This window comes from Cyphomyrmex costatus, unplaced genomic scaffold (genome assembly GCF_001594065.2).
Source record: "Cyphomyrmex costatus isolate MS0001 unplaced genomic scaffold, Ccosl1.0 scaffold75, whole genome shotgun sequence".
NCBI classification, from domain to species: domain Eukaryota; kingdom Metazoa; phylum Arthropoda; class Insecta; order Hymenoptera; family Formicidae; genus Cyphomyrmex; species Cyphomyrmex costatus.
This window is the reverse complement of record NW_017280322.1, coordinates 1,318,078-1,333,338: the sequence shown is the minus strand read 5'-3', so window position 1 is coordinate 1,333,338 and position 15,261 is coordinate 1,318,078. Positions and strand designations below refer to the sequence as shown.

Below are 15,261 nucleotides of genomic sequence, written 5' to 3'. Positions count from 1 at the left end.
AGGCAAATTGCATTTTTGTTCGATTCGCAATTCGCGCGTACCTTTTAAACAAAAAGTAAACCGTAACCGTCGCGAGAACCGCGTTACAGATAAAGATATTAAAGCAACGACATGCGCCAAGCTATAATTAACGCGCGACGAGATATTAATGAAGACACGTACATTCGTTTAGCTTTGATGAAATAAACGTCATAATCGAGGACAAGAGCGATAAAGGCGATAAAGAATAGCAACAAAGTTGTGCACAACGTTGGACGACTAGGCTGTTTTTGATCCACCCTTAATTTTTCCCGATTTTTTTGCAATTCCTCGTCAGACTGCTCTTCATGGCTGATCGACCGGGGTCTTTAGAGTCGGTCGGTCGAGTCTCCAACGGGCGGCACCCGCGTTTGATGTCGTGTGACGAATGTCCGCGTTGGACGCGCTCGCCTTCCTCCTTCTCCTTTTCCTCCTGCCCTCCCGCCCCGTTTCCCCGTTTCTATGCTCTTCTTTCTTTCGTACCCGCGTTTCGTTCTCGCGTTCTCCCTTCCGCCCGTCCATTCTGCGATCCTTCCGTCGCGGTTCATCCCGCTTTCTCGTACAAGAGAGAATCCCGTATGACGGACTTGGTCGAGTCTCTCCCTTCAGCGAGCGCCAACAGAAAATTGGAAACATTCGATAGGGCCCCCGCTACCGTCGCGGCTACGATAAAAAGATACGTGCCGCCGCTTCGCGTCGGAACCGGCCCGCAAAATATGCCGATCCGTCGTGGATCCACGCGGAACAATCATGCGCGCGCGATCGGGCTCTATGCGCTTCGCAGACCCGTAGATTTTCGCAATCTTCGTTTTAATTCACGTTTCGCCTCTTTGTCAACTTTAGAAATTAATTATTTTTTCAATTAAATTCCTGCTTCTTAGGCCTTATAGGTCTGTTTTTAATTTTAAGACCATCTTAAAAGTAATATCTTAAAATTATGCTAATGCAGCTCTCTGACCTCGGTAGTTCATAATATCTCAAGACTGATATATCATATAGTATAATGTTTAAGGTAATGTTTAAGATAGTAAAAAATCGACTATGTACATACAAATATTGATCTTAAATTTTTATTGTACTTAGTACTAATATTGCAAATTTTTCGCAATTTTCAATAGCGAATACAATGTTATTATTAACGTACGCATTTTTATTGATTTATGCTATACTTTCATGATTCCCTTGCGTTTTATCCTTCTGCTGGAAAATGGAGACGTGTTTATCCTTACTTTTCTCTCCGTTCCTTTCTGTCTGCTACCGACAAACGAGGACCCCGTTTACACGGAAAGTTGAAGCAAGACCGTCCCGAGTTCTCTCCAATGAACGACAGTAAATGTGCCCTCTCGTGCAGGTAATGGCGACAATTATCCGCGTCGGTGAACTCGGCATTAAAATCAAATCATAACAACCAGGCCTGACCGGCCGAAAAGTTATCTTTCTGATTCAACGTGCTCATCAGTCTTCAAGATCTATAAATCCTTATTGAACCTTCCCGTATAAACCATAAAGTATTCCACGTATTCCATTAATACTAGATGCGCGCGCGTTCGGTATCTATGATTGTCTTCATTTTTGTTACATTTTTAGGAAAATAGGTTTTTTAAAATACATTAAAAGCAATAAGAAAAATAGATAATAAAAATGAATATATGAATAGGACGTTGATGAATATTAAAGTTTTCGCCAAGACAAGTCTCTAAGAAATATATGATGTTATATATAAAATGAATGTAACTATATGTTTTTGAAAATTGCTAAAATATGTAAAACCGAGGTGAGAAACAAGTGTCGTTAAAATTTTTAATAGCATTACATCTGACCTTACCGCGCGGTATATGCCATGTTAATAACAAATGGATCTATAATGGGCTTTTAATTATTCGCCTTGGATTCGTACAAATACATAATTTTTATTCTCTCTGCGTTGATTTATCAGAAGGTTGTATGTCATTGCATTTATATTTATCGACTTGTAAAAATTTACAAATTTTTCAAAGACGCGTGACAATGAGAAAAAAAGACTCGGTGTTTGCGGACAGATCAAAATGTCTGTAGCTGGTTACAATGATATCGACAAGGACATCGAGATATTACAACGTTACATTAGCGACGATTATCGTCGGTATCTCTTTTTTTTCCTCACTGAAAGACCGGTAGCGAGAGGTCGGTAGCCGGAACACTGTAATTATCACTCCTAATTATCGATGCCTTCGAAGATAAGATCGAAGAAAGGGCTACGGAGAGTGAAAGAGGAAGTCCTTCGAGAAGACTCGGCTAGCTATACGTAGCCCCTTTTTCGCATTAGCCAACAGGGTGACCGCAGTGTTTCGTCTCGCAGTGGACCCTCTCAGAAATAAATCAATTAAGCCGATGCAGGCTCAAAAGGCATCGTCATCGTCATCGATTTCGCTCCTGAATGCGTTGAAAATAATCGAGGTAGACTGCGGAAATTTCGGGCGACGTAAATTCGTTGGCGAGAGAGTTTAATGAACAACAGTTTGGCCGTCACATCACGTTTGAGACATTAGTTACGATAATTATAGCGAATCGCGCTTCATTTGCGCTTTGCTTCGATACTTGATTATTCCTTGAGATTTCGTGACGTTATCTAATAAAAACGCCCTGTAATCATTCGTGAACTCAGCACCTAATTTACAATCATTTACATATCGCGCGTACAAGCTGTACTTGATAACGTTATGTTTTCTTGCGACGATCACCGATCCTGCTAACGGTGCGAGACGGTGAGAGCGTGGACCGTTCGACGACAGGTGATGCATGCCGTGATACGCCGGCAAGAAAGTGTGGCTTAATAGACGTTGAAGAATGAAATGGCGCAAGAAGTTCAATATTGGCTTCTTCATTATCGGCCTTCTCCAGCGCTAGATATTGCGTAAGCTACTGTTTTATGTGTGTATTATATGTATACGTATGTGTGTGTGTATATATGTATAAATAATTAGTTATTACCGATACCGTAAGCCGATTTTTCTGAGTAGGAAATGATTGAAAATGATATCGGAATTTTCGTGACCTCAACTTTTTGCCATCAGCCGTCATCTTCGGCTCGTACCGTAAACGTGACACAAGATGAAAACGGAGGTGGCCTGTATTCGAGGATCCACCGAGCCGGTAATCAATTCATGCTTCTCCGACGAGCGGGGCGGGAGGACGAGGTGCAATGATTTGCTTGCGCGGACACACCCGCCCTGGAACTTCGGTTCCTCCATGAATTTTTCGGGACGCTGCCCAATTCCCAGCTGCGTCCTATATGAGATTTGCCCTCGGGCATACGAGATTTTTTTTTCTCTCTCGCCCCGTTCTCCCCCAGGCCCGCGGTCGTCTTTTTTTCTTCTGTCCGCTTCGTTTCGGTCACTCGTGATTCTCGCTTCCTAGGCTAGCCTAAGTTAATATTAATGGGGATATTTATGGCGTTGGGTCAACAGCGGTCGCGAATCGAGCAACCGCCAGTGCGTTAGAGAGCCACTGATAAAAGGAAATCTGAAAATGCCATGATTTATGAGCCTGATTTTCCCTCCTCTTTCCTCCCCCTCGCCGCCTGCGATGTCTTTCGTATCGTATCGGACTCCCAAACGCTGAATAAGTTATGATTGCAACGAGAGGACGGATACTGCATTCTTATTTTGCACCGCGTTGCGAAAAAATAGGTATATATTATATATAGTACAACTATGTGCTTCGAATGAGAGATGTTCGATGAGAATGGAAAATCCTCAAGTGTTTTCGAGAGAATTTTGATACACTGATAGCTAATTTGGTTGGACGCATTAGTGCGTATTAAAGTTATCGTACACTGATTTAATCTATGTAAAAGTAAAATGCAAATACATATTTTGAATTATAAAATACAGATTATTAATAACACAATAAAATATGATAAGGGTTTTATGATTTAATCGATTTTTATATTTATATTAAACGCATATTTTTATATCAATTTGTGTACGATAACTTAAATGTGCAATAGTCGCACTGTTGTGAGTGCATCCAATTGAATTTGCTATGAGTTTTTTTTTTTTAAATAGTGATAGAGACGCAATTATATCAACTGAGTTATATTAAAAGCATGCTCGAAATAGTCAGCGTCGATTTAAAATCCAAGGTCGATTTCCGTGTAGTGTGTGTCGTGTTTCCTGTCCACTTCAACCTTTCGCCCTCGCAATGGTAACAACTAAGCTTCTGTTTGTTGATACTGATGACTCGCTGCGGCCGGCCAACCCACCGTCGCGTCGGCGGGTTTAGCTTTCGGCTTCTCGGTGGCCTCTGCTTCTCTTCGTCAGTCGTCCTTCTCGATGTGCTCCCTCTCTTCTTACCCCGTCTCTCGTCTCGTCTCATCTCGTCTCGTCTCGTTTCGTCTCATCCCGTCCCGTCCCGTCCCGTCTCGTTTCGTCTCGGCAGATGACGTGAGGAAGAGCTACTCTTTTCGCAGAGGGACATGTGGCGGCTCCTGAATGAGGGCCTCCTGCCGCCAGAAAGAGAGCACACTTTATTACGTCGGTCTCGAAGTATTTCACTCCCGACGTCCATGAATTCCGTGTACTCCTCAGTGGTTCAATTAATCGAATTTCGATGGCATAGACATGATGCTTTGTACATGTTTTGGGATCAGTGATCTTTTCAAGAGACAAATTTTCTAAAGTGCTTTTTGAAGAATTTAAACTATATCTCCAATTCGTATCTTTTTATCAAATGTAAGTAAAATGTCTATATGAGCCTTCATGTGTTTGTGTTGATGTATAAATATATTTAAATTTTTTGACAGGTATTTTAGGAAATTTGTATCTTTTGAAAAATTACAAACATTTTATTTACATTAATTTAATTTATTCTTGAAGCCATAAAACTTTTTCTTTTAATCATAGTTTTAGACTTCCTATTTAACACGTTATTTTAACTTTACATTATAAATAAATCTCTCGAAACCAGGGAAATTGAATAGTCGCCGGTTGCGGGATTGTTGCCACTCACAAGGCTAATCGAGACAGATCGAAATGGTGAAAGGACAAGACTCGGTTTCACGGGCTTCCGTGGAAGCTTTCTTTCATCCCGCATTCGGAGTGCGTGGCGTTACGGAGAGATATTTATGGAAACGCGTACACGTGTTTCCACATACGCTTTGGTGCTATGTTTGGCCGCACGGCTAACCCTGAATTTCGTCGCTCCCTCTTTATGGCGCACGCACTTGCGAGCCGTGCGGTATGCCAGCCTCTACAGGTTGCTCTTTCGAACAAGTGGTCTTGGGTGCGTGCCGATAATACCGGACACGTGGATCTTGTTAATTTTAGTCGCGAAATACTTCAAAAATTCTTGCGATACGGGTTGCAAGGTCTCCTTAAACACGAATACGATTTTTCTATTTTAAAAATTTATCAAATTGTTGACATACGATTCTCCTGACACTACTTTATTGTTTAAGATTAAGAAGGAATTAAGAAATGATTCCTTTTTGCGTAATTTAATAATTTAAATATTAATTAAAAAAAAAAAATGTCATATATCTACGCATAAGTATTTGTTCGATAAAATTGTTAGAATGGCAAAAAGAAATTTTTTTATTAGAGAGTAGATTGTTAAAAAAAAAATAGTGTTGAAAGAAACGATTTTCTAATTGTATTAAATTTTTTACAACATCATTTATGCTGCAATGAGTTGAAAATTATCGAGACAGAGGATATAACTTTAAATTTAGTCTGTAACAGCGTGTGATCGAATTAACAGACAAATCGTAGGCGAAGGCGTTTCACTATCGTAGATGACGTGGAGAGTGTTCGGTCCAACCGGACAATCCATTCTATTATATAAGCGTGTGTGTCGCCTTTCGAGTCGCGGGAGTCGCTGCCACGAGAGAAGGAAGATTTGTTCCCTAATGTAGTCACTGAGCCTCGGGAACGACTCGGAGGGGTTTGCAAGTAGGCGTCTAGAAAGTGAGTAATGCTCACGACAAACGCAGCTCCCCATGAGGTCTAGTGCGGCAAGGGAGGAAGAGAGGCTGACGTAGGCGAGAGCGAGAGAGAGAGAGAGAGAGAGATGCGAGCTCCGTAGGGGTTGGACCGAGAGAAGATCCCTGCAGATAGGGTGCTAAGCGACACGCTAAGACCACCCTGGACTATCCGAGCGTTTCCTCGAGGGGTGATTCCACTGTTCTACTCTGTCTCGCCGTCTTCATCTATCTCTCTCTTTCTCTAGCTCGTAGCCGCGGGACTAAATCGCGCTCGCGATCTCTAACGTTCTGCAATTTGCCAGTTCTCCTCCCCTTCTACGTTACTTTGAGCGGAGGATACCGTATCGCGGTGACTAGCGAACCTGCCGTTGCGTTACTAGGATCGATGTGCAACTGAGATGTAATGAATATCGCAATATTTATTGATCTTGAATTGAATTTTTATATTTTGTTTGTAGAGATGATACGTATAATCTCGTATTTCACTCTGAAGTCACAATTTGAGTTAATGTTTTACAAGATTGAGATTTTACAAACATTAAATTTCATTACTTCATGATTTATTTCTCGACGTGCATATATTTGACATTTACTCGGTAAAGTCCTCGTGCAATGCGTGATCGACGTGTTGCTCAATTTCGACGAGTCGGGAAGGCGCAGCAACGAACACGATGTGAAGAGGACGGTACCCGGTGATGAAGGCGGTCTTTGTCCCCGGCGGAAGCATGGTCCGTTCTTTAGGGACGTTGTAGCCTAAAGTGCCGCGTCCGCGATGGTTCATTCGCCCGATTGGCAACATATCTCCTCCTGTGTTCTCTAGTTTAGGCAGTAATCCATATTACGTATTATTCGAATTGATCATGTCGGATTCTTATCTCTGTCATTAGGTACCGATACTTATGCTTTTTCATTATTTCTTATTTTTGATTACGAAAGTTTGCAAAATCTGGAATTATTTATTTTATTCGAACAATAAGTTTTTATACGATCAAATATTATACGTTAAGATATGTACATATAAATGAGTAAAATTTGTAAAAGTATTACATTAATAAGTACGTACAGTCTTCACGTTAAAGGTTTGGAGATCGCATAACGTTCAGTGCTCTGTCAGGTCTCTGTTGGGATTTAGGTCAAACGTCATCGTGTTATAAGGGACGGGTTGGAAAAAATCCAGAAACGGGCGAGTGTGTTGGCCTAGCCCGTTATCCAATCGAGCGGAAAACTCATCAGTCACTTCTCACACAACACCTCCGCAATGTCAGTGACCGTCTAAAAAGCGTCCTTCCCCGCCTAATCTCCACTTCCTTTTCTCTCTTTATCGTCTACAGTCCTCCTTTCTCTCTATATCTTTTTTCCTTTTATTCTTCGTTTATATCGGCGTCACGTCCGCGCTATCATGCTACGATGATAGATATCCGGAATTACATTCGCGTTGTTTTACGAGGATCGTCGATATCTTGTGTAACGGTAAAGGAAGATAATAAAAAATAAAAGAGATGCATTTCTTGTACATTTTGTTTAACATTCATTTAAGATATAATTCAGATTAAGGATAATGTTGTCCTGGAACTCCTAAAAGACACCTTACAGTTGTGTTGAACGTTTTGCTTGTATATTTTATGACTGTCGGCAGGGCCGCTGCATCTTTTCCATAGTCGGTAGACATGGAAAGGGACAGCATTAAGACATTCGCCACATAACGGCTCCGGTCTACCGAAAAGCGTGGCCCTTGAAAATAATTTGAATAATTACCAGCAAGTTTTTCATCGAGGATGCTAAACAGCTGTAATCTGCCGTCTTCCTCAGCCCTTTTCGGAACGAAAAACAATGCGAAGCGCCCTTAATTTACTTAAAAGACCTTCAAAAAGCTGTTTTTTTAGCCACGCCCATTGATAACGCTTATCTTAGATTACCTTCGTTTTCATGATTATACTAAATATAAAATAATTCGGATTTTACACTAAAATTACGTTCCCATGTTTCTATACATTGATTTTTGCATTGATTTTATAAATAGATGAATGAAGAAGTTTTTTTTGTTATAATTCGTATATGTATAATTTTCGCATAAGAAATTCAAAAACAAATATTTACAATTTCAAAGCATATTCGGTTTATTTGTAAATATTTATACATATATATATATTTATAATTTATAAATATAGTCAATGTCTTTTGTCATATAGGACAATTCTTAGTGGAACGTTCCAAAGTTCAAATATTAACAGCGCGTAGCTTGGAATCCCGTGGAGCACGTACGGTTTCTATTAAAGACAAGATACTCCCTTTTCGCAAAACACGCGAGTACCAGTGGGGATGACTCGAAGCAAGCCCCCAGTAATAATTCCTCCGCCGAATTAGCGCCATAAGTTTAGCGCTGCGACAGCCACGGAGACAATATTAATCTACTTTGAATTTATGCACTCCGCGGTTTTCCACCGACCTAGCTTGTATTAAGTCTTCCCGTAGCCTTTTCCCGTTTTTTTCATTCAAATCTCTTTTGACGTAAAAGTTTTCTTTGAAAACGAATGAACGGTAGTTTATTTTTAATTCCCATTGATTGATTACAAATACATACTTAGATTTTGTAAATAAATATATTATTCTTAATTCGCGCGCGCGTACATATTTTAATACGAATTTTGTTTGGAGTTTTTTTTCTTCATTGTATACATTTAGAAATGTATGTACAACACGCGTTTTACTTTTTTCTTTTGAGAAAAAAATACGATTTGAAAAGAATTGATTAAAAACTGTAGGAAGCTAGATGCACTGAGAGAATTACCGTTATGTCGGTTTATTAACTTTGTGGCTCGTACTATTAAGACGTGGTTGAGCAAGCGGAGAAGGAAGAGGTAAGATTCACCCTCACTGTGCAGACAGATAAATAACTCAGGACAGCCTGGGAATAACTTAAGACTTCTACTCTAATGATACTTGAGTAAATTCAAAAGATACTTGTAGCGATAATGCTTGATATTACGTGAGTGTTAAGCTTTTATGTTTGAAATATATGTATTTAATTATATATATAGATGCCTCCAAAATTAAATATAATTAAAAAAACAGAAAAATAAATCGTATGCGATATTTTCTCTTTTAATGAATATTTTTTTCATATGCTATATTAATTTCAAGCACTAATCTCGTGAATTATCTACACAGTTAATTAATGAATTATTTTTCAATGAAATAAGACACACGCATATGTGTTCATTTGATTTAATTATTTAGTATGATTGTAAGATATTTCTATACTTTTTTATGATTAAGCTCTAGAAATAATAGCTTTATATACCGTATGTATCTACTGATAATTTCTACGTCTATACTGTTTTCTGGATCTTTTCTTTTCGATCTCTCCAGCAAAAAGTCGTGCGCATTCGCTCTCTAAAGCGACGTTAGAAACATGTAAAGCATGCGATAGCACGGTATCTCGATCTTTGCGAAGGAAAAAGTGCGCATTGCAGCCGTACCTTAAACCGTGCATTAACCTGGAAATAAACGGGGTGCCGTTCGACGTAGCACATACATTATGCGCCGAACTGCGCCGCGTTCCAGCAGTTTGCTGCATCTTCGCGAGACCGTCAGCTCGCGTCCGGGGCATTTCTCTCGATGAGTCTCGGCCGGAAAAAAAAAGTTTTATGTTAAAGCCGAAGACCGCGGGACTGAGCTCGCTGCCGGGGATTAAGACATTCTCGGGCTAATAATTTTCATGCTCGGCCATGAAATGTTTTGTCCGCGTCCGCCTTGCTTTCCTTACGCACAATTCGCGCCCAGCAAAAAGCCGCGGGTATGCGATTTGTGTCGTGCCATGCCGCGAAAATCAATGCCCGAATCAGGCGACAATTAGACGACCCTTCTTTGCTCGTCAACGAGCGATTGCGACGATTTTTGAATGGATCCGTGGGATTTTCTGCGGACAATAGGTGTCAGTCGGGAAGAACGTAGTGCCTGGAGGTGCACGGTTCGAGCCTCGAGTCTACAATTATGAGCCATACCACGTCGGGGCGAACCTCATAACGAACTCACTATATTGCCGAGCATTTCAAAACTGGCCTTATACCCGTGTAGAGAGAACGCTCTTTACCTGGTTTCGCCCTTCCTTCGTCCTCCTCTTTACGCGCTCGCCGTGGCCAAAGACGTGGGGGGAATGTACCAGAGATAGGAGGCCCGAGAGAATAACGTTTGGCGATGAAAGAAAGGAACTTCGGGGAATCCGTACCGCAAAGACTATGCACTCCCGCTGTCAGTGGCCTCGATTGAAAGCGTCGACGATGATGTTAAAGTAGATGATGTAGCTTTATAACGCTACGCGATCGCTATGGATTGAAAATTATTGTCGAAAAACTTTGCGTGCGCGTCTGTCTCGTTAATCGAGACAGTCCTTTTTTAAAGTTGTTTTTTTTATAATTCTTTATTAATACTCCAATATTTTCTATATAATTTGACGTTTTAGTAATATATATTATAAGTATTATTATTATTAGAGATTTGCGCGTATTTATTTTGTTAAATACTCTAAGTTTGAGTTAGTGGATCATTGATATCAGTTCCAAATACACCATTGGATAATCCGTGAAATTCAATTAAAAAAGAAATAAATTTGAGCATTATATACTTAATTATAAAATACTAATATTTACACTGTCAGTTGCAATATATCATATATTATATACCATACACTGAAGCGAGGTTCGCTAGGTTAGGAATTGTACGTTTCATTAATTTTTTAAATTAAGTTTTATTGTGAATTTATTGACCCAGTGGCACTGATATCGGTGATTATCCACTGATTAAACTTTAGAAAACTTTATCTATTAGTTTGTTTAACGTAAAGGCTCTCGCTTCATTTTTATTTCATTTTCAAATATTTTGCAAGTATCGATAGACTAGGCACAGAAAAGTTTAGTAGCTTTTATTGGGTATACGCTGCAATTTCACGCCACGATTTGTACTTTACACTACTTACCCCTAATCGGTCTTGCTTTATTTTCGTAACCGCGTTGTATATTCACATTGCCTTTGACTATCCGCTCCGGTCGCCGCGTTGATCTCTCATCGTGGCGAATCTCTGGGATCACATACTTGAAAATAAATCACATTGCACAGAGGATGCTGCGGCCGGCAGGAAACATCGGCCAGATGTGAGTCGCTGTGTCGCGCGAGACACGTGTGTTCAAGTCATTGGAGAGAGAGATGACACCCGCTATATTTAGTTCTATGGGAAAAAGGAGTTTCAGAGGCGTAATCACACCTACGCGTGTGCTGCTCACTCGAATTCTCATATTCACTTTTTAAGCGATTAGAAATTCTCTTTTTTTTTCTTATTTTATAATGTATCGTTTTTTTAAGCAGTTTCAATTCCTTTTATGGTAGAGTTAACTCCATTAAAGAACGATATCAGGTTTAAACTAATTGATTAAGCGATATGACAAGTGAGGTTATCCTTGATATCGATATCCCATGTAATCAATTATAAAAATTTATTTGTTAATTTACTTTTTTACGCGCTTAAAAATTAAATAAGCAATGTAGAAATGTTTATTTTACTTTCGCGTCTTTTTATGCGATGTTCTTAGTATATAATAACAATAACATTGTTTTACGTGATAGGTAATATCATAATATGAACCGTATGTGCATCATAATAGTTTACATTTAGACGAAATGTAGTCGTATAATTATATAGAGGGACGCATAGATTGGTGGATCACATATGCTTCAAGAAGACGCGTGGGAAGGCGCTGTTATAGCCGTTGGCAGCTGTTCACACGCGTATTCGATGCCCAAATTTAATGCGGATCATCTTTTGTGCCTTCAAAGTCCAAATAAAACAATATAAAAGTTTTATTCAGCATTGTATCGCTTTAATTAAAAGAGTGAAATTATTTATTACGAATCGCAAGTGCGCATGTGTATAAATATGTATTATATTTTAAAAAGTATACAGTGCTCTAGCGTTTTAAAGCCGACTAAAACAGCAAATAAGTTGTAATAAAAATAAGTGTTTTGCTGTTAATAATGTATCCTGAACATCTATGATTTCAGATTGATGCCCCATTAGAAAATGAAACCGATGTCGAGTCCGATGTCCACAATTTCGATTCTTCGTCGCCAGAGAAAGGCTTTAAGGGTGAGTGAAAATAAAAATTTTTGCTTTTTCTCTTTCTCTTGGTGGATGTTTTAAGGAATGTATATAGAGTGTATAATGCATGTATATGTGTGCACATGTATATACTTATTTAGTATGTCATAAGATTAAGTGAATTATGTTTCAAGATGTATTATTCGTTATATTAGCTCGAAATTATGATTGCTCTCGTTTGAGACTCGAGGTGCGCAATGATGTGACTCGGGATAAGCAAGATGATAGTTACGATATGCAGACACATATCATTTATAATACTATAATTTCGCGAAAGAGCGGAGACTTCTCTCGCGTAGTCGGAGATCGAAAGCGACGAGGATCTCCGGCGGGAAACTGAAATTAAGGCATTCGTCGTGGATACACATACAACGTATATACGAACGAAGCCAATCCACTTAAGGCGCCGCATCTCTCTTTCACCCCCTTTGCTCGCACCAGGGGTGGTCGGCAAGGTTTTGTTCTCGAACAAAAATCTGACAAATATGCCGCGATTTGCCGAAGAATGGAGGCGAAGTGCACCACCCTCGCTCCCCCGTTTCCCTCTCTGGCGGAGTAACTTCCACCCAGGGTCCAAGCAACCCACCCTTCACCCTTTTCCCTTTCTTATTCTCTCCCGTTCTCTCTTAGATTTTCGTCTTGTCTTCCCGATCCCTCGTTTTCTCCTTTTAAGAGACGGAGGAGAAAGAGGTGGAGGGCAAACGGTGACTCTTAAATTACTTAGACCGAACAAAATGTAACAAATGACTGCGAATCGAGCCACTTATGCGATATTGGCCCATCACCACCATCCACGTATATTGATACGTCGCATTAGGGCTAGCCGACACCCTTCGACATGCCGACTATCTCTCCGTTTCCTGTGTTTCGTTTCCGAGAAGAAAGAGCTCTCGTTGGAGGCTTCATTCGCTGTGCAAACAGACCATCCGTGATCTGACTTGTTTTTGTTAAAAAAAAAATTTATTTCACGCTAATTCGCTTTGAGTCTCATGATTTTCCGATCGCGTTCGAACAAGATGAACGATGCAGTCGATCTTTAAAAAATAATGGAAGAGAGAGTGTAAAGCAGCCGCTGTTCCGGAGAGTTTCTCACGAAAGATCTGCGGTTTCGGGCCCTCGCCGAATATCGGCTTCTCTTTTCCTGCCCGCGCGCGTTCCTCGCCGAGTCCTTTCATTATTAATGGTTTTCGCGAACTAGGTTCATTAAGGAGCTCACGAAACTCCACGGCGCATTCATGAGAGCGCCACCCCTTCCAGTTCTTACGGGATGAGGGGTAGATGTCGGGTACGTGCAAAATGTCGAACGGGATGCTCGTGTAAATTAGTAGCATATATTATCTTCACACCCTTTTTCGTAGTTTATTTTTGAAGTATTCTTACCACTTACCATTTTTTCAGACTGATATAACATTACCATAAATGTTGACATATATTCGTATTTCGAAAAATGTTGTATTTTCACTTCTATTTTGCAATTTTTTATGTCACGAGAAATATTTTTCAGACTGATATAACATTACCATAAATGTTGACATATATTCGTATTTCGAAAAATGTTGTACTTTCACTTCTATTTTGCAATTTTTTATGTCACGAGAAATAAAAAATGATTATATGAATATTTCACATACTAAATGTGACGTATTTTTATATAGTCCTTGTTCCTTAATATTAACATTTAAAAATGAACATTCTAAGTAATGTTAAATATTTTACTTTTCCAACTTTTACAACAATGTTTGAATTATTATGAAATTATAGATCTAACAATAAAAGTAACAAAGCATCCTTGTTTGAAGTCGCCTTTCGCGAAAGCGGACATTGTTATACGCGCGAAGTAAAGCACGCAGAATCGTCGGCACATAAGCGGATATTGAGAAAAAAACGCGATTTAATGAATAAAGTCATAATGAAGACATTAACGTGTTCTACTACTCACGCTTGCAAAGGTAGAAGCAAAGGACGATGCACCTGTTACTAGTGCGTTCAATTACGCGCATTGGACCTCGGGGCGCGGATTATATGCGCCGAATTATGTAAAAAAAAGGGCATCGCCTTCCCCGATTTTTTCTCCAGCTCTGTCATCATCTCCTCACTACCTCCGGCACAGGCTGGAATTATGCTAGAGCACGAGGTAATGCAATAATAAGTATAAGTTAGCCAGAAAATGAGGAAGACGGTGAGCGAGCGAGCTAGAGAGAGAGAGAAAGAGAGTCTTCAGTTCTGCTGACTTTATTGTTTAGGACGAGCCTTAAGTATATGCCTATCATGCCATTTGAGTAAAAGAGAGTAATATTTTTCTACCTAATAAAAAAGAATAAATAAGAGTCACACACATTAATAAATATTTTTGATACAAATCGAGTCCGTTGTATCGCAATATATTTTTCGAAGATTAATGTTCTTCAACGATGCGGATATTCGCACACGCTCCTTTGATTCTCGATTTTATTGGTACGTATGTGAATGCGCCGTGATAGCTGACGGACAGCTCGGAATTGTCCGTGGAAATTCATCTCGCCTGTGAACCCGACATGGCGTAAACGCGTCGACCGCTCGCACATAGAGCAGCGACTTGGAGGCCATCGCCGCTCTTTTTTGCTATTAGCTAAGTATACCGCCTCTGGCTTATGTTAAGCCTCGGTAATTATTTGTCACAGTCAGCTACGACGAGAGACAGACAGAAGAAGACGTGACGAGGCGAAGGCGAAGGGGAGACTTTCTCTCTCTCGACTCTTCAGCACGATAGAAGAGTCTCATTGATCGCAGCACAATTAATTCTCTCTTTCCGCATCTATACGTTGTTTCTCTTCATTGTTTTGAAATATTTTTTTACTTATCAAGAAAGAGACATCACTGATTAATTAGGATTCTTTGATTGCTCATATAGATATCTTATGAATAAAATAATGAATTTGCTATGCGTTGAATATTTGATAAATTACAACGGATTTCATTATATACGTCATAAAAGTACCTATTTAAAAACGCAGTTTTATTAATTTATATAATTTATAATGCACCCTTCGAAACAGATCATTTAATTTCGAATACATGGTCATGTAGTGTAATCATAATTTGTTGTTGATCGTCGTTTCAATTTTGTATTTCTTAAACGTATTTTAACATA

At 39.6% G+C, this 15,261-nt stretch overlaps 1 protein-coding gene across 2 annotated transcripts in view; it reads left to right on the top strand.

Moving 5' to 3' along the window:
* The window catches only part of LOC108781009 (ubiquitin carboxyl-terminal hydrolase 48), a 54,663-nt gene that overhangs the window by 37,528 nt on the left and 1,874 nt on the right, over positions 1-15,261 (top strand). For both annotated transcript variants that reach the window (XM_018548868.1, XM_018548869.1), the window contains one exon: positions 12,035-12,119. In XM_018548868.1, coding sequence (XP_018404370.1) covers positions 12,035-12,119 — 85 coding nt within the window. The remainder of the gene's footprint in view (positions 1-12,034; positions 12,120-15,261) is intronic.